General features: G+C 40.4%; 1 protein-coding gene across 2 annotated transcripts; it reads right to left on the reverse strand.

Moving 5' to 3' along the window:
* Positions 1 to 857: 857 nt before the first annotated feature.
* LOC147019364 (uncharacterized) lies at positions 858 to 20,421 on the reverse strand. 2 transcript variants are annotated; one of them, XR_015062759.1, is made up of 4 exons: positions 20,133 to 20,421; positions 19,754 to 19,846; positions 4,294 to 9,134; positions 858 to 3,633 (listed from the first exon to the last, which is right to left on the reverse strand). XR_015062759.1 is itself a non-coding variant. In XM_085899812.1 (3 exons), the coding sequence occupies exons 2-3, from the start codon at positions 19,814 to 19,816 to the stop codon at positions 7,923 to 7,925; spliced, it is 1,275 nt and encodes a 424-aa protein (XP_085755938.1). In that variant the 5' UTR covers positions 19,817 to 19,846; positions 20,133 to 20,421; the 3' UTR covers positions 858 to 7,922. The 2 variants fall into 2 exon arrangements, 1 of the variants encoding a protein (XP_085755938.1); XM_085899812.1 differs by having other exon boundaries at positions 858 to 9,134.
* Positions 20,422 to 20,703: the final 282 nt, after the last annotated feature.

The following is a 20,703-nucleotide window of genomic DNA, read 5'->3' on the forward strand; positions in this document are numbered from 1 at the left end:
CCTGGTAAAAACACACCTGTGTGTAAACTGGTAAAAACACACCTGAGTGTAAACTGGTAAAAACACACCTGAATGTAACCTGGTAAAAACACACCTGTGTGTAAACTGGTAAAAACACACCTGTGTGTAACCTGGTAAAAACACACCTGTGTGTAAACTGGTAAAAACACACCTGAGTGTAAACTGGTAAAAACACACCTGAGTGTAAACTGGTAAAAACACACCTGTGTGTAACCTGGTAAAAACACACCTGTGTGTAAACTGGTAAAAACACACCTGAGTGTAAACTGGTAAAAACACACCTGAGTGTAACCTGGTAAAAACACACCTGTGTGTAAACTGGTAAAAACACACCTGTGTGTAACCTGGTAAAAACACACCTGTGTGTAAACTGGTAAAAACACACCTGAGTGTAAACTGGTAAAAACACACCTGAGTGTAAACTGGTAAAAACACACCTGTGTGTAACCTGGTAAAAACACACCTGTGTGTAAACTGGTAAAAACACACCTGTGTGTAACCTGGTAAAAACACACCTGTGTGTAAACTGGTAAAAACACACCTGAGTGTAAACTGGTAAAAACACACCTGTGTGTAAACTGGTAAAAACACACCGGTGTGTGTGTGTGTGTGTGTGTGTGTGTGTGTGTGTGTGTGTGTGTGTGTGTGTGTGTGTGTGTGTGTGTATATATGTGTGTGTGTGTGTATATATATATGTGTGTGTGTGTGTATATATGTGTGTGTGTGTGTGTATATGTGTGTGTGTATCTATATATACATATATATATATATATATATATATATATATATATATATATATATATATATATATATATATATATATATATATCGACAGTTCCTCCCCCCCCTTTCAAATTTTCATCTTTTCTTCCCTTATAACCTGGAATTAAATTACATTGTCAGACTTTTCCACCTTTATTTACATGTCGTAACTCACAACTTCCAAGTGAAAAACAAATTATACAAATTACAAAAAATTAATTAATAAATACAAAACTAGAATATCTTGGTTGGATAAGTGTTCACCCCCCCCCTCCCCAAAGTTAATACTTGGTGGAAGCACGTTTTACAGCAATTACAGCTGTGAGTCTGTTGGGATAGGCCTCTCAACTTTGCACACCTTGATTGGGCAATACTTGCCCATTCTTCTGCACAAAAGTGTTCAAGCACAGTCAAGTTACGTGGGGAGCGTTGATGGACAGGAATCTTCAAGTCATTGTACAGATTTACGATTTGATTTAGGTCGGGGCTCTGACTGGGCCACTCAAGGACATTTATCTTTTGGTTCCTTAACTACTCCAGCGGAGCTTTGGCTGTGTGCTTCAGGTCGTTGTCATGCTGAAAGGTGAACTTCCATCCCAATTTCAGCTTTCTTGTTGAGAGCAGCAGGTTTTCCTCTGAGATTTTTCTGCATTTTGCTCCATCCATTTTCCCTTCTATCCTCCTCAACCAGCGCTCTCCCTTGTTATACATTGTGTGTTTGCTCTTAAACAAACCTCGATATTGTAGATGAAAATAAATAAATAAATCCAGAGAAGTGCCCCAGTCCCTGTTGATGAGAGACATCCCCATAACATGATGCTGCCATCTCCATGCTTCATAGTATGGACGGTGTTCTTTGGGTGATGTGCTGTGCTGGTTTTGTGCCAAACGTAACATTTTACATTCAGGCCAAAAAGTTCCATTTTGGTTTCATCTGACCGGAAAACTTTTGCCACATGGCTTCAGAATCTCTGGGGTTTTTTTTGCATACCTCAAACGGGACTCAAGGTGGGATTTTTGAGTAACGGCTTCCTTCTTGCCACTCTACCATACAGGCCAAACTTATGGAGTGCTTGGGATGTTGTTGTCACGTGCACACAGTGACCAGTCTTTGCTATAAAGGCCTGAAGCTCTTTCAAAGTTGTCATTGGCCTCTTGGTGGCCTCTTTGATCAGTCTCCTCCTTGGTCATCCAGTTTGGAGGGGCAGCCTGATCGAGGCAGGGTCTTCATGGTACCATACACCTTCCACTTCTTAATGATTGTCTTGACTGTTCTCCAAGGGATATTCAAGGCCTTTGAAATATTTTTATACCCATCCCCTGATCTGTGTCTTTCCACAACTTTATCCCGGAGATCATTTGAAAGCTCCTTGGTGCTCATGGTTGAGTCTTTCTTATGAAATGCATTACCCAGCAGAGGAATCCAACAGGATCAGCTGATTTTATTCTGAAATAATCAGAATCACTACAGTTTAACACAAGTGGAGGCTAATTAACTTGGTGTGTGATTTTGAAGGAGATTGGTTACACCTGAGCTAATTTACGATTGTTATTATAAGGGGGGTGGACACAGATCCAACCAAGATATTCTAGTTTTGTATTTATTAATTAATTTCCTGTAATTTGTATAATTCGTTTTTCACTTGGAAGTTGTGAGTTACGACATGTAAATAAAGGTGGAAAAGTCTGATTTAATGTTATTTAATTCCAGGTTATAAGGGAAGAAAAAGTGTAAATTTGAAAGGGGGTGGAGACTTTCTATAGGTACTGTATGTATGTAATATATACAATATATATTGAAACATGTGGAGTGTGACACGAGCATCCATTGGACATCGTCCTACACCAAAGTGTCACCTCCAACCCAGAGGCCTCGGCTCGACATCGTAACAGAGCCGCCTCTCCAGACAAATGTGGTCATCATTGGTTAGATATTTATCGGTATGCTGTCCTGATGAGGGCAAATAAGCCCGAAATCCGGATTGGCGGCTCCATTTGATGTTTAACTGATGTTGACCGCGTAGTCTTTGTCTGTGTGACAGAGTTGCTGGGCGGAGGCCTCTGGGTTGGAGGTGACGCTTTGTTGTCGGATTATGTCCAATGGAGATCGGGGAAGTGCTCGTCACACTCCACATATGTCGATTTACCCACCAATCACATCACATGCCTTCTGGTTGAATGGTTTGCATGAGTCGGAACAATCGTCTGGGTAGCAGACGGATGGTTGTTCTTTGCGGATTATGTGGTTTTACTGTGTGAGACATAATTTGCAGTGATTCTCACCATGACAATCAGGAGGTGCGTCTGAATATACATATATATTAGTTATTGGTTCGTAATTAGCACACAGCGCAAAGCTACAATGTTATGAAATTGTTTCAGTTTACAATCGGACATACTATATCGTAATCAGGTCCAATAAACCACTTCATAGATTCAAATAAGAGCAAAGTCTGTCATTACAAGATCCAGATTGATCATGAAACATGACAAGACCTTTTCACATTCTCATGATGTGGATTGTGTTAATAAAATGCAGTCAAAGCTCGAATGTTAAATTATTCCTTCATTGCTCAATGCCAATTACAAAAGTCTGCATCACACCAAGGGGACGAGCAAGTACGTCAGTACTACCTTAAATACCCACATGTTGTGTATAAACATCAGGTTCAATAACAATATAACGAAATGATACAATATACATATTGAAGATCGAAAATCTCAGGAATCAATAGTAAAAGTAAAATACCTGGTAATATCTTAATCAAACCGAGCCTGGTTGGTTGCATCAAGATTGAGGGACCGAATCATTTCACTTCGTTTGGTCATATTTGCCGACAGATTTATTACCTGCACAGCCAAAGGTGGAAGGAGGTTATGTTTTCACCCCTGTTTGTTTGTTTATCTGTCAGCAGGATACCTAAAATAGTTGTGGATGCATTCAGACAAAACTTGGTGGGACAGGACGGGTTCGTGACAAGGACGAATTGATTCGATTTTGGAGAAGATCAGAATTCGGATCCGAGAACTTTTAAGGTGATTTTTCACCATTGAGCGATCGAGCTTAAACTGATATTTAACACCTTAGCTCAAAATGTTAATGTACGAATTTGGACAAAACTTGGTGGATGAGTTGGTTAGGTGACAAGAACAAGCAGATTCGATTTTGGTTCAGGTCCGAATCCAGATTCGGCCTATCAGTGGGATACAAAACGTCAAGTAATCAGCCTCACGGAGTTATGCGTTCTACCAAGTGCCATTCGAGTTTTAAACAACTTTATCACGAATACACAGGTCCCTTGCCAGAAAAAAAATCAATGTCTATTGTCGTAAAAACAAACGATTTTACCAATCTGTGATGCAAACGCAGTTGGATGGAGTACGTGCAGGAATATTTGGTAGGCACCATATAAAACACAGAAGACAGTGCTGGTATGCGTCGTAAGAGGATTAGTGCCAAGAGCAGAATGGAACACATTTACTGCACTGGAGGAAGATGGAGTCACACACCATATGTCCACAACCACCCGTGCCTGGAAGAGACCGAGTGGGACACAGCTTCTTCACCGGGCACGACAGAGTCCTGACGTGAATGTCATCGAACGATTCTGAGAACATGGAGCGAAAGCTGCAGAAAAGCCAACCTCGACCAAGTAATAAGAAAAAGGTTCTCCAAAAAGTACTCGACATTTGGCAAAACGTCGATCAGACTGAATATCATCGATTTAAGCACTGCCGGATGCCAAAGGACATGCCACCGCATACTACGATATGGAGTCCATTTGGATTGAGTTTCCATCACAGTTTGTTACAGTAAAACTTGTTTACAATGAAGTGTTCATTTTATTCTTGCAGGGCACAGTGTATTGAAAAATATAATTTTCTCATGAGATATACAAGAAAGAATATCTCCTTACGACATATAATAATATAAAACATGCATTGACATTTTGTACACTATCATGAGCATCTCATAAGTAGAATTTCTTGTATGGCCCTCATACCAAGGGTACTAGGACAGTGCATCCAAATTTGTAATTAATTATCCTCACCTGCTGCAGGTATTTATTTTTTCCACAATGAAAAGTAGTATGTGCTTTATAAAGGTGTCTTGCTGTGACATTTTGGACAGCTCTGCTTTATTGTGTTGATGCAATACCACATTTAGGGTGATAACATCTCCACGAGGATGACAACACACCTTGCTATACGGCTGTGCCATGAATTAGACGGAAGAATGGCCAGCTCACAGGCAGAACTTAAATCCAACTAGACAGTTCATAGAACATGTGACCCCACGTTGTCTTGAGGAAACAAGGACATGGTCAGGGTCTGCAAGCAGCAAATTTGATTGGTCATGATGATCGATTTTGGTTCAGGTTCGAATCCAGATCCGGCATATCAGTGGGATGCAAAACGTAAAGTAATCAGCCATAGGTCAAAAACTTGTGGATGTTATTCAGGCGAAACTTGGTGGATGAGTTGGTTAGGTCCTCGCACTGCGTGTCGATAGCCTTCCTCGATGAGTGACGAATTTGAGCCCTTACCAGAGGTGTTTGTGCAACCGGATGCTGCACATGGAGGGGCATTGTCATTTTTGAGGAAAATCGCCCAAAATTGCAGAGGAATTGATGAAAGCAAAGATTTCAGGAAAGAAACTTCAATCAACTGTATTAGAAGTATCGGCAATCCAAGATGGCCACCAGAGCACTTCAAATTGGCTTCACTCATGGTAATAAATATATACGGCGCATCACGCCTCCAGATTTAGTACAAGACCTCCGTAATTGCTGGACTCAACGCCGCCACATGCTGTACAGTGCTGTGTTTTTATCTTTGTGCACTGTGTGCTGTGTCACTGTACCATGGTAATCGTGGAACAACGAATGGTAAAGGAAGTGGTAACGAAAAGGGTGAACCTGCACGTAAGCAACAATGTGATCGTGTGACTCGATGTCAAATTGGACATAGTCAAATGAAATAAGAACGGTGAACGACCGACCAGCCGATATCACTCGCTATCTTGGTTCGCCACCATCGACTGTTCAAGGTGTTTTAAAGAATGCCGACGTCAACGAAGTCGTCTGATAACTTGTCAATGAAGCGAGGTGATGGGGAAAAAATGGAGAGGACACTCTTCACCTGGTTCGATGACCTCAACAAAAAGACCCCAATTAGCCTTGGTCTCATACAGAAGAAGGCCGTTAGCTTATTCGAAGACATCAGGGAGGGGGAAGAAAGAGAGAGAGAGATATCATAGACCACCAAAGAAGAAAAACTTAGTGCGAGTCACGGATGTTGTTTCTCCCGATTTCAGTCACGGCATGGACTCAAGAACATCCGAGTGTTGTGCAAAAGAGCAAGTTCCGATGCTGACACAGCCGATGCCGATGTGTTTCCCAGTACGTTTAAGGCAATTATCAAAGGCGGTGGCTATGATCCATCCCCTGCACGTACTCAATGTAGACCAAATCAGCCACCTTTTCAAGATGTAAGACCGCTAAATTATCATTATAAAATAGTTTAAAGTTATGGTAAGTAAGATAAAAAGGTGTTTGGGTTAAAAAAATTTTTTTGTGCATTTCATATGGATTTTTTGATCGCTAGGCCAATTGAGTGGTGGTGTACAAGACGGAAACTAAGTGTTGGAACGCATCCCCCTCCCCCCCCTTAATTACATTAATTCTAATGAGGGACAAATTCTCGCAATCCGTCGTTTCATTGCAAGTCTAACTTTTCCAGGAACATATTATCTTGGATGTATAACGAGGACCCCCTGTACCGATAAAACGGAAGGGCTTTAAAAGTGCTAAAAGGCGATTTGTGTTCCACGGAGTTCAAGCAGATTATTCAATTAAAATAAAATAAAGATTTTAAAGGTTGTAGAAAAAAAAAATTCTGGAAGTTTACCACCGTTGATGCAGCATCTGATACACCATCCTATTTAAAACATTACGTTAGTTCTTTGTGCCTGTTGTTTGTGTCCTTTATGACGTCCTTAAAAACAGTAAGTTTCCTGTTTGGAATGATTTTCAATTTCCTTTGATTGCCAGACAGGCAGACAGAGTTAGAATATTGTCACTCCTATCTGAGTATGTGCGATCGGGACGAATTCAGAGCCAGAGTACTATTACACTACAGGTTTGTTTTCAAATTTGTGTTCAATTTCAATTAAGCTGTTCCTCGATCATAAACTGACGTTTGTAGATGGACAGACAGACAGACAGACAGACGGACAGACATAGGTTGCTTAACCAATTGCTTAACCTGGCATTTTGCTTCATATGCGTGGGGTAATCAAAACTTTGAGACATCTTGTAATGCCACCTGAGCGTCACAGTCAGCAGTGTGTAATCTACCAGTAAACTTACACCTTCTCTGAATGAGGAATGATGGAAGATATCAGGAATACCATCACAACATTTGGTACAAAGTGTAATTAAGCGGTTATGAATGTGTGACCCCATACATTTCATTACTCCCACTACTTTTAGTAACAATTGTACAAACTTACTCGTTTGTCAAAATAACTTTCTCCCTTGCTTAATGTAAATTTATTTATTTCTTTGTTGTTCCATCACTCACTCTTCCCGATATATTCTACTTATTTTCTAATTATTTATCCTACGGTATTAAAAGAAGGGAATTTTCTGTATGTGTGTATGGATGTAAATCTGATCATTATATAATAGAAAATGGCTGGGACAATCTGGGGAGACGCCTTGCAATTTTCACCTGCACACGTGGAATAGTGCAAGTGGTTTAACCACTGATCCTGACCTTAAGGGGGGGGGGGGCTATCGACACCATATTTCACTCTCAGGGGGAGAGAGTATTACTGGTATTGTCAAATATTCATATGTATATGCATCTTCATTTGGTTGTCACTAACTAGTCGTCTACTTTAAAAAAATACTTTTCATCTTTTCTTTGTTCTCTTACTCACCAGCCCTCTTCTGCTTTTCCCTGTATCCCAATCTTTCAATACATCAGCAAAGAGTAGGCCATTGTGTGCTGGTACATAAATTCCTACCCTGATCTATGAGGGTGGCTTGCATGATAGGCTGGTGTAGTCATACCCACAAAAATGCTTCAACTGACAGCTAGATGCTGCATATGCAACAGGAAGAACAATGCTCTCAGCTGTGGTACCCTGGAGCAAAGTGTGGGGGGTAACAAGCATAGCCAGCATAGAAGGGAGTTAGAGAGGGTAAGGGTGCAAGAGTCAAGGGAACGGAAACATGGGGCGAAGGAGCATGACCAGAGGTTGGGTAAACACCAAAAGGGGCTGTGAGGGGTCTGCGTGTATAAGGGTGAAATCTCGAAAGAGCGAGGGGTGAGGATTGACGGCAGTGAGGATGGGAAAAAGTAATAGGAGGTGGAGCGATATGAAAATGGGGGTATCCTGATTCTGTTGTAAATGGCTGAGATTCAGGATTGAAGTAGGCTTGGGATAAAGCTGGAGCTGGGGCAAATCGAGGTAGGGGGTTTGGTATGGCAGAGGGAGCAGAGGGAGGTGGGTATGGGGCAAGAAGCAGTGTAGAATGGGAAAGTCGAGGTGATGGGAAGAGACATGGTGCAAGACGAGAAGGGGGTTTAAAGCAGGCAGCGCAGGGATCAGAAGGAAAACTGTATAGGCCTGGAGGGGTGACAAAGCGAGGACAGGCTTTGTAGGCTTCGGAGGCAGTTACATGAGTGAAGGCTTTATAGGCCTCAGATGGGACAGTAAAGTGAGAGAAAACTTTGTAGGCATCTGATGGGACGGATATGTGAGATCTTTCTTTGAAAGTCGGTGAGTTCGAATTTGAGAGAGGGGTTTCAAACTCTTTGGGATTGCTTGCATCAGTAGGCCGAAAGGACTTGTTGACTGGAGACTGAATGGTTTGCACCTGGGGAGATTTAGGGGGGGATGGAGAATGATAGGATAAGGGAGGGGGAATCTTGTTGGCTTTAGATGCATCCACCAAGTGTCGAGGCTTGGTTCGAGGCGTAGGCGAACGTTCATGAAGTTCAGATGCAATGACCAAGTGTTGAGGCTTGGTTTGATGGGAAAGTGAATGTTGATGAAGTTGCTGCGCAACATTGTGAGCCTGAAACAGGTTGGTTACGAGTTGGGGTTTAGTTTTAGGAGAAGGGGAATGAGGAGGGTGGGGTTGCAGTGTGGTAGTAATGTTTTTAAAGATCTTTGAGGGTGTAGAAGACCAGACATGAGGAATAATTGCAGTTGACGTCGTCTTTGAGTGTCCAGGTTGCTGTGGCCGAGGATTTATGGCCGGTTCAGTCTTGTCATGGCGACCGATCTGTGAGCAGGTCCGGGCCAGAAGCACCAGGGGGCTCTTTGTAACATCCAACTGCAATGCAAAAGTACAGAATCAATGTACATTATACAGCAGGAACTGAATAACATAAAAAAAAACGTGAACGGCACATGGTGGAGCTCATAAAGTAGTTTTGCCTCACACACTCATTCTGAACAGAAATACCATCATGAACTGAACACACTACTATTATGGTCCATATTTACTGTATCATTCATGCACACTATTATGTCACATCTATTGCCATTATCTGTAGCTTTATTGATTGATTATTATATTTAAACGACCACTTTTGAGCACAATAACGATAAGGAAACATGGAAATCCAACACAGGTGGAGGCCATTCAGCCCATCATGCCTGCACGAACACCACACTAATTCATCCACACGAGATCCAAGGAAGAAAATGCAAAAAAATGTTTTCAATTAATGAAATTTAAAATAAAAAAAATTGGGGGGGGGGGTTGTTGTAGTTTTTGTATTTTTTATTTTATTATTTTCTTCCCCTTGGGGAGGGGGAATGGGTTTGCTTAAAAACACACAACATCAACCACACAACTCCCCTTGACAAGACCCCCACCAACAGCACTCCGTACACATGCACACAATCACCCATCAATGCTCAAATTACCTAAAAGTCTTATCAACATCCCCATACCCCTCTATCTCCATCACTTCCAGGTACCTATCTAATTCTAATTTAAACTTATCCACTGTTTCTGCTGCCACTACCTTTCCAGGGAGACAATTCCATGCATTAACTACTCTCTGAGTGAAAGTCCCCGACCTCACTACCGTCTTAACTCTCCTCTTCTTCACTCTCAGGCTATCACCCCTGGTCCTATCACTGTCTACTCTGTTGAATAATTCATCTGCACTTATTTTATCTCTACCTTTCATTATCTTAAACATCTCCATCACATCTCCTCATTACCACTTCCTTTCTAGTGTATAAAGCCCTGTCTCCTTCAGCGGCGCATAGCTGAGTCCAGCGAATCAATCTAGTAGCCCTGCACTGAACCTTCTCTGAGGCAGGTTTGTCCTTCAGGAACTGTAGTGACCAAAACTGCACACAATATTCTAGATGTGGCCCTCACTAAATTCCTGTACAATGTAAACACCACCTCTTTTGATTTATAAATGTCCCCCTCTGAATACAACCTAAAATCATATTTGCTTTACTTATAGCTGCCTGGCACTGTCTACCTGCTTACCTGCCGGAGCACAGCCTGGTGTTGGCTTCGTGGTTAGGGTGGCGGCTTGGGATCCGAGGGTCCGGAATGCAAGCCTCGTTGGCCGCTGAATTAATACACCAGGGGGTTGACTCAGCCTATCATCCTTCTGAGGTCGGTGAAATGAGTAGCAGTGTGTGCTGGTGGAGGGGCACTGTATCAGCGACACAGTCGCGATTCCAAGAAATTATAGCTACCCCAGTAGCTGAGTTTCCATACGCAAGAAGAAGAAGACCTCCCATATCTATTACCACCCCGAGATCCTTCTCCTGTGTGACACGCTCCAAAATTACGCCTAATACATCATGTAATCTCTATTTTCATTGTTCTTTCCCATCCCCAACACCTTACACTTGCTCAGGTTAAATTACATCTGCCAATCTTTTGCCCAATCTATACAAGTATCAATACTTTCCTGAATCTTATCACCACCCCCTCTGCTATCCACCTCACCTCCAAGCTTTGTGTCATCTGCAAATTTGGAAAGCTTCCTCTTTACCCCATTATCCAAATCAATAATGTAAATAATGAACAGTAATGGTCCGAGTACTGATCCCTGAGGTACTCCGCAACTTACATCCTCCCAGCAAGACATCTTCCCACTCACAGCCACTCTTTGCTTCCCATCACTAAGCTAGTTTGCAATCCAATTGGCTCCCTGACCAGCCACTCCACAAGCCCTCACTTTGGCTAACAACCTCCGATGTGGTACCTTACAAATACCTTCTTAAAGTCCAGATATACTATGTCCATGACCTTTCCCTCATCCACCCAGACACTGTTTCATAGAACTCTAAAAGATTTGTTAAACAGGAACTACCTTTGGTAAACCCATGTTGACTACCTTTAATTAGTTTGTATTTGTTTAAACTAGTGCGGGCCGGTAGGGGCGTGCCCGTATGTGCAGCTTCGTGCCTGCAGTATCAGGTCCCCAGCATCAATTGTGACGTCATATCAAACGAAGAAGAAGAATTGTGACGCCCCCTCTCTCTCGCCCCCCCTCTCTCCCCCCTCAAACACACAGACATTAATATTAACATTAAGACACAGACATTAATATCAAACCTTGAAAAGGCACATCTGCGGGTCCCCAGCAATATTCCTGGCAAGTTTCAATCGTGCAAAAGAAATAATAAAAAAATAAATAAACATTAATTGTGACATTATTCGTGACGTCATAGCACCGTGTCCTGTCATTGGTCGAAGATAAATGGCCGTAACTTGGGAACTGCTCGTCCGATTGATATCAAACCTTGAAAAGGCACATCTGCGGGGCCCCGGCAATATTCCTGGCAAGTTTCAATCAGATCGGACCATCAATCATGCAAAAAAAAAACAAATAATAATAAATAAATAAATAAATAAACATTAATTGTGACGTCATTTGTGATGTCATAGCACCGTGTCTTGTCATTGGTCGACAGATAAATGGCCGTAACTTGGGAACCGCTTGTCCGATCAATATCAAACCTCGAAAAGGCACATCCGCGGGTCCCCGGCAATATTTCTGGCAAGTTTCAATCCGATCGGACCGCGGTCGTCGAGAAACTGCGGTCGCACACACACACACACACACACACACACACACACACACACACACACACACACACACACACACACACACACACACACACACACACACACACAGCTGGAATTATAGATAGATGGTTCCTCATCTGGTCCTTAATTAATGTCTCCAACACCTTCCCCACAACTGAAGTCAAACTAACAGGTCTATAGTTTCCCAATTCTGGATCCTTTCTTCAATAATGGTGTTACATTTGCAACTTTCCAATCCTCTGCTACCTGCCCTCACTCCAGTGAACGATTGAAAATATCCGTTAACATCTCGCTTACCTGCTCAGCCACCTCCATCAAAACTCTTGGGTACATATTATCTGTACCTGGAGCCTTATCTTCTCTTAGATTTCCCAGCTGTTCCTTTACTTCCTCCACTCCAACCTGGATCTTCTGTGAAAGCCCTTCCTCACCTCCTTGATAGATACCCTCAGCTATTGGCAATTCTCCTGACTGTTGTTGTGTAAAAGTTGAAATAAAATACCTGTTGAATAAGCCTACAATCTCACTTTCATCACCAACCACTCTCCCGGTGCTATTCCTCAATGGGCCCACACTGGTCCAAGCCTGTTCTTTTCCCCTGATATGCTTAAAGAAAGCCTTGCTATTATGTTTAATATTCTTTTGTGTAATAATAGGATAAATTCTGGAAATGAAAATGAATATAAAAAAACAGATTCAAACGAAATTCCCCATGGCTAGTCAATCATATGTATGAAGTTTCGCATCGATCTGTAAGTGGTTCTGAAGAAGATTTTAAAAAGATTTTTTTATTTTCAATCCAATATGGCCACCACACCACGTGACTGATGATGTCGTAAATTTAATTCTTTACTCACTTCGGGTCATAGATCAGATATATGAAGTTTCATATTTTTCGGATAAGGATTTCGGTTCAATCAGTCATGGCTGGAATACCAGTCATACTTCACCGATGACGATCATCGTTATCACCCTAAATACCCTATGGGGAGTTGATGACATGTGCCAAGTTTCAATATTTTTTCGTTGAGCGGTTTCGGAGAAAATGATGTCCAAATTTAACAGCTCCGGAATAAGAAACCGGGCACAATCAGAAATCAACAAACCAGATATCAAAAGAAGGAAACTTCACACCATCCAGAAAAATCTCAGTGCAGCCCGAGAATGTACCTTACCGAGACGAGGAGAAGGTCACGGCCTGATGGAACTCAATCAAAATAAAGACCAATTTTACTGCACTGTAGAGCCAAGAAGAAAGCCAGACATAACAAGACACACACACACACACACACACACACACACACACACACACACACACACACACACACACACACACACACACACACACACACACACACACACACACACACACACACACACACACACACACACACACACAATGTGCGAGTAAGTACTTACAAAAGCTGTTATGTTTGAAGTTATAACCTTCACTTATAAACGATTGACTGATTTCCCAACTACTCGGATCATCAGCTGGGCACCGTTTTTCATCATTGATTCACATCGTTGAGCTTATGAAGGCAAATGTTCATCTGATGGGGGGGGGGGGGGGAGGAAAACTAATTCTGATCGAAGGTCACTTCCATGTCAAACCTTGTTCAATAAGTCACAGACATTGATTGTTTTTCATCATTACATCATTCGTTTCATTATATGTAATTTCTGCTTTTCATTCGATTGAATTTGTATGATTAGATAATTAAAATAAATATTGAGTTTTGAGCAAAAGTTTTTTTGTTGTTGGAGGTCTTCTTTTCAAGTGTAATAGAACATCCTTTGTCTCTATTTAGAATACTCTTCAGAAATTTATGGCAAAAAGAAAGACCCACACGAAATGTTCCCCTCACTCAACTCGGCCAAATTATATCTTTCAGTTCAATGTCAATTTTTGTGCCCCCCCTCCCCGCTCTCCCCCAATCTAAAATCATGGATCCGTGCGTGCGAACTGCAGTTGAAAGCTGTCCGGAGCTCGGTGACAATCCTAAAAAGAGCCCTCGGACCAAAACTGAGAACAAGAAATCTTCACATCTTGGTTTCTTCTGAAATCCGGATTATAGAGATAAGTGCACATCAAAAGTTATAAAAGTTCAAAGTTGCACAAGGACTTCATGGACACACTGTAGTTCTGATGCACGGCTCCAGGAAAGGGTGCTTCATCTCTGAACCTGTCATCCCTTCGATAGACATGTAAAGCTGGCCGAACAATCTACTTTTGTGTTGTGGAATCTTGAGATTCTGGAGTCTTTCAAAAAAAAAAATGAGGAGGCCAATATATCCCAATACTCTGGCACTCATTAAATTCCTCCTTAGGGTTAGCTATATAATTGACTAGGAAGGGGAGGGGGGGTACCCTGTGCTGCCCAGGAAAGGGGGAGTGGGTGAGGGTCTACGTGGCACTGCCCGGCAAGGTGAGCTTTTCTCAGAAGTGTTTTCTGGATGTGTAAGACATCGAAAAGCTATGGAGTTATTGGCCTCATGGTGGTTACCTTTTGCATGCGGGCCAGCGGCAGCACTGCCTGACCCCACATCCCAATATACACTTTACAGTGGCCTTCGGTGGCCTCAAAACGGACATCAAGGCCAATGTGTGGGAGCTTACAACCATGCCCAGATTATGAAGTTCCAACACCCAAAATGTGGGGCCTGTAATTGCTGAAATTCGGCCGTGAAAGAGTAACTAACAAACACACAAACACAGCCAAACACTTAAAAAGCATTTATCCATCCATTGGGACCACACTCTGTGAAGAGCGTTGGTGCTGCCTAAGTTGTCTCCTTGGTTATTGGGTACAATCCTGGATGGGTCGCCACTCCGACACAGGATACCAGCAATCTGGCACTCATTTTGCCAACCTCAGAAGGAAGACATGCAGAGTCAACCCCACCTGGTAATGATTCAACAGCAAAGTGGGATTTGAACTCAGGATCTTAGGATCCCAAGCTCACTACTCCAACCATTAAGCCAACATCAGACATAAAATCACTTATATGACTTTGGAAGGTTGGTGTATGCACGTAGTATAGATAATAAGGGACCAATAATGGTGTTTATTTCTTGGGACAGATTAGTGTAAGAACAAGAGCATTATGACTCGATCGACTAATTAATGAGACGCGTATCGCACCCCAGCACACTCAAGCACCAGTACCGCACCACACTCTACCGCACCCATGGCATTATTTGCAAACTTCAGCAGATTTGGACGTGACTCAGACCATATCTTGAACAAAAGGTAAAAACAAAGCATTGCAGGCAGATAAAGGTGAAGGCACGTTCGTGCTGTGTTTAAGGTGAACCTCCTGACGTCAACACAAAACTGTGTTGCGCAACATCGATCCACCAAGACTTGAATGTCCAAAGCAATGTCATTAGGATAGTGCTAACGAGATCCCTAGTGATGTCATTCCTCTCGCCCTTACCCAGGCAGTCCCATAGTATGGGTTTCCCGACATAAGACATATCAATAAAAACCTCTGAAAGCAAGACTTCAACATTCAAATCATAATATCAAATAATCGCTAACAACAACGATAACCATCAACACCACCATAACAGTTAATTTCCACAAAGGAAGCATTGTTCATTGGCGTCTTTGTTGAGCTCACATCGCATAATTAACGACACGTTATAAATATTATAATCACATCGAAGGAAACTCATTAGGCAAGTAAAACACAGAACCGTGTGGCCCCAGGGGATGGACGGCTCCAACAGGGCCCGATGGGGTGTACTCGTTCACAACATGGAGGTAACCCCAATCTGGGATGTTTGGATACCAAATGGGGGAAAACTATCATATCATGAATATCCTTCAGATGGCATTCCTGTACGAGTGATGTGTGATAAGTTGTCTGTGAGAGGATTGCAAAAAAAAAAAAACCCGTCGATTGTTTGATTTTCAAGGTGGAAGTAAAGAATTAAATAACCGTCGATTGTTCGGTTTTCAAGGTGGAAGTAAATAAACATTAAATAACCATCCATTGTTCGGTTTTCAAGGTGGAAGTAAAAAAAAACATTAAATAACCATCTATTGTTCGGTTTTCAAGGTGGAAGTAAAAAAAAACATTAAATAACCATCTATTGTTCGGTTTTCAAGGTGGAAGTAAAACATTAAATAACCGTCGATTGTTCGGTTTTCAAAGTGAAAGTAAAAAAACATTAAATAACCATTCATTGCTCAGTTTTCAAGGTGGAAGTAAAAAACATGAAATAACCATCTATTGTTCGGTTTTCAAGGTGGAAGTAAAACATTAAATAACCATTCATTGTTCGGTTTTCAAGGTGGAAGTAAAACATTAAATAACCATTCATTGTTTGCTTTTCAAGGTGGAAGTAAAAAATTAAATAACCATCTATTGTTCGATTTTCAAGGTGGAAGTAAAAAACATTAAATAACCATCGATTGTTTGGTTTTCAAGGTGGAAGTAAAAAATTAAATAACCATCTATTGTTCAGTTTTCAAGGTGGAAGTAAAAAAACATCAGATAACCATCTATTGTTCGGTTTTCAAGGTGGAAGTAAAAAATTAAATAACCATCCATTGTTTGGTTTTCAAGGTGGAAGTAAATAATTAAATAACCGTCTATTGTTCAGTTTTCAAGGTGGAAGTAAAAAATGAAATAACCATCTATTGTTTGGTTTTCAAGGTGGAAGTAAAAAAACATTAAATAACAGTCGATTGTTCGGTTTTCAAGGTGAAAGTAAAAAAACATTAAATAACCATTCATTGCTCAGTTTTCAAGGTGGAAGTAAAAAAACATTAAATAACCATTCATTGCTCAGTTTTCAAGGTGGAAGTAAAAAACATTAAATAACCATCTATTGTTCGCTTTTCAAGGTGGAAGTAAAACATTAAATAATCATTCATCGTTCGGTTTTCAAGGTGGAAGTAAAACATTAAATAACCATTCATTGTTCGCTTTTCAAGGTGGAAGTAAAAAGTTAAATAACCATCTATTGTTCGGTTTTCAAGGTGGAAGTAAAAAATTAAATAACCATCTATTGTTCGATTTTCAAGGTGGTAGTAAAAAACATTAAATAACCGTCGATTGTTTGGTTTTCAAGGTGGAAGTAAAAAATGAAATAACCATCTATTGTTCAGTTTTCAAGGTGGAAGTAAAAAAAACATTAAATAACCGTCGATTGTTCAGTTTTCAAGGTGAAAGTAAAAAAACATTAAATAACCGTCGATTGTTCGGTTTTCAAGGTGAAAGTAAAAAAACATTAAATAACCATTCATTGCTCAGTTTTCAAGGTGGAAGTAAAAAACATTAAATAACCATCTATTGTTCGGTTTTCAAGGTGGAAGTAAAACATTAAATAATCATTCATCGTTCGGTTTTCAAGGTGGAAGTAAAACATTAAATAACCATCTATTGTTCGATTTTCAAGGTGGAAGTAAAAAACATTAAATAACCGTCGATTGTTTAGTTTTCAAGGTGGAGGTAAAAAATGAAATAACCATCTATTGTTCAGTTTTCAAGGTGGAAGTAAAAAATTAAATAACCATCCATTGTTCGGTTTTCAAGGTGGAAGTAAAAAAGTTAAATAACCATCCATTGTTCGGTTTTCAAGGTGGAAGTAAAAAAATTAAATAACCATCTATTGTTCGGTTTTCAAGGTGGAAGTAAAAAAATTAAATAACCATCCATTGTTTGGTTTTCAAGTGGAAGTAAAAAATTAAATAACCATCCATTGTTCAGTTTTCAAGGTGGAAGTAAAAAATTAAATAACCATCTATTGTTCGGTTTTCAAGGTGGAAGTAAAAAATTAAATAACCATCTATTGTTCAGTTTTCAAGGTGGAAGTAAAAAATTAAATAACCATCCATTGTTTGGTTTTCAAGGTGCAAATAAAAAATGAAATAACCATCTATTGTTCAGTTTTCAAGGTGGAAGTAAAAAAAAACATTAAATAACCGTCGATTGTTCGGTTTTCAAGGTGAAAGTAAAAAAAAACATTAAATAACCATTCATTGCTCAGTTTTCAAGGTGGAAGTAAAAAACATTAAATAACCATCTATTGTTCGGTTTTCAAGGTGGAAGTAAAACATTAAATAATCATTCATCGTTCGGTTTTCAAGGTGGAAGTAAAACATTAAATAACCATTCATTGTTCGCTTTTCAAGGTGGAAGTAAAAAGTTAAATAACCATCTATTGTTCGGTTTTCAAGGTGGAAGTAAAAAATTAAATAACCATCTATTGTTCGATTTTCAAGGTGGTAGTAAAAAACATTAAATAACCGTCGATTGTTTGGTTTTCAAGGTGGAGGTAAAAAATGAAATAACCATCTCTTGTTCAGTTTTCAAGGTGGAAGTAAAGAATTAAATAACCATGCATTGTTCGGTTTTCAAGGTGGAAGTAAAAAAATTAAATAACCATCTATTGTTCAGTTTTCAAGGTGGAAGTAAAAAATGAAATAACCATCTATTGTTTGGTTTTCAAGGTAGAAGTAAAAAATTAAATAACCATCTATTGTTCGGTTTTCAAGGTGGAAGTAAAAAATGTAATAACCATCTATTGTTCAGTTTTCAAGGTGGAAGTAAAAAAAACATTAAATAACCGTCGATTGTTCGGTTTTCAAGGTGAAAGTAAAAAAAACATTAAATAACCATTCATTGCTCAGTTTTCAAGGTGGAAGTAAAAAACATTAAATAACCATCTATTGTTCGGTTTTCAAGGTGGAAGTAAAACATTAAATAATCATTCATCGTTCGGTTTTCAAGGTGGAAGTAAAACATTAAATAACCATTCATTGTTCGCTTTTCAAGGTGGAAGTAAAAAGTTAAATAATCATCTATTGTTCGGTTTTCAAGGTGGAAGTAAAAAATTAAATAACCATCCATTGTTCGGTTTTCAAGGTGGAAGTAAATAATTAAATAACCATCTATTGTTCAGTTTTCAAGGTGGAAGTAAAAAATGAAATAACCATCTATTGTTTGGTTTTCAAGGTGGAAGTAAAAAATTAAATAACCATCTATTGTTCGGTTTTCAAGGTGGAAGTAAAAAATTAAATAACCATATATTGTTCGGTTTTCAAGGTGGAAGTAAAAATAGGACCAATGGACCTGTAGCTTCCCTGTGCCCTGGCCTAACGTTGTAACCCAAATTTGGTAACATTCTGACTGGTGAGTCTGGAAAGGAAGATTTTTGAAGGAATTTACGCAATTTTCCCCAAAAAATTCTGAATCCACCGTTTTGACACACTCCCCGTCACATGGTCGGCATGACCTCCGCAATTTAACATCCCAAACATGGCCTAATGTTGCAACCCAAATGTGGTGGCATTCTTACTGGTGGGTCTCGAGAAGAAGATTCTCGAAAGAATTTAGCAAGTGTGCCATTTTGAGCTACTTCCAGTCACGTGACCGCAACGCACTTTACAATCCCCGTTGCCAGCCAGGAGCGTAACTTTGCTGCAAAATTTCAATCGGTTCGGCCGGAGAAGTCGAAATAGGGGACGGACGGACAGACTGACAGACGGAAAGACGGTGCATATGACGATGATACCTTATGTGGAATTCCAATTCCAGATCAGCTGAAAATTAAACAACTTTCCATTGTTCGGTTTCCAAGGTGGAAGTGTAACTAAAAACAAACAATTGGTTCGTACTTTGTGCACAGATGCAGTTATTACCTCGTGCCATGAAGATTAAACAGCGTTTCATGTTCATTTGGTTAAATTGCTCTTACATCTTGGCAGAAACATTTCCCTTCAACTGGAAAACTTTTACCCGAAAGATTATTTAAAATACGTTCACACCTGCCTCAGATCACAGGACAGACAGGTGTACACTGCATTGGCACAAGACAGACACGAACACGGCGTGTTGGTTACCTCGATAGGACCAGGTGATCCGGGGCTCAATGGACGCAGGAAATCTTTATGTCCACCCAACATGTCGGACTCGTTCGATCCTCGTGCGCAAACCTGTGCATGACGTCATGAGCAATGTCCCTCACACCACCTTGTCCGTTAATATGTCCGCGAGTGATGAGATACTCCATTCATCAATAAACGTTAACCTCGATCGATAACCGATCAATTACAAGGACATTTTCGGTTTCGTCTCCAATTGGAATATTTGAATAATTAAAGTACAAAGGACACATTTATTTAGATATAAACTTTATATTTGATTGTGTAAAGCGTTCCAGCACTTTGAATTCCGATAAAAGGTGAAATACAAGGTGAGACAACCGACGCACTAACTCACCTGTCCAGTGGCGTTTTGTACCTTTCACCCAAACTTGAATTTCTTTTTCTCAGTTCTTGCTTTGATTAATTTTTATTTTATTTCATATATTATCATAATTACAAACATTCTAACGATTCCACCTGCCCGGGTTATGACGCACGACCATCGGTTCGATTTATGAAAACTTTTTAAAAAAAAAATTATTATTACCAAACCATCCCGACATTGGAATGGAAATATAATCGATAATAACCAAAACTAATCGTCGCTGCACCTTCGTTCAACCAGCTCGACTGCCCGGTGTTTCTGCACCGCCTCTCCTCACCTGCTCGTTTCCATGGAAACAGCACCTTGCGTTACCGTGCCAACGAACCAATCGGATTCTTCATCACTTTTGCGATCATTTTAAAATCCGCATCGTCTGCACAATCGACAGAGCTTGCAGAATAGCTCATGCGCAAGTATGCGCACTCACCTCGAGTGGAATAAGTTTCACTTCCCCCATCTTGTGGGCTGGACAGAATGGCCTGCAGGTACGCACACTCACGTCTCAGCTGGCGAATCCGAGTTCGAATCCCGAACCGGAAAG

This window comes from Eptatretus burgeri, chromosome 10, assembly GCF_056783735.1.
Source record: "Eptatretus burgeri isolate ZD-2024b chromosome 10, Ebu_testis_v1, whole genome shotgun sequence".
NCBI lineage: Eukaryota > Metazoa > Chordata > Myxini > Myxiniformes > Myxinidae > Eptatretus > Eptatretus burgeri.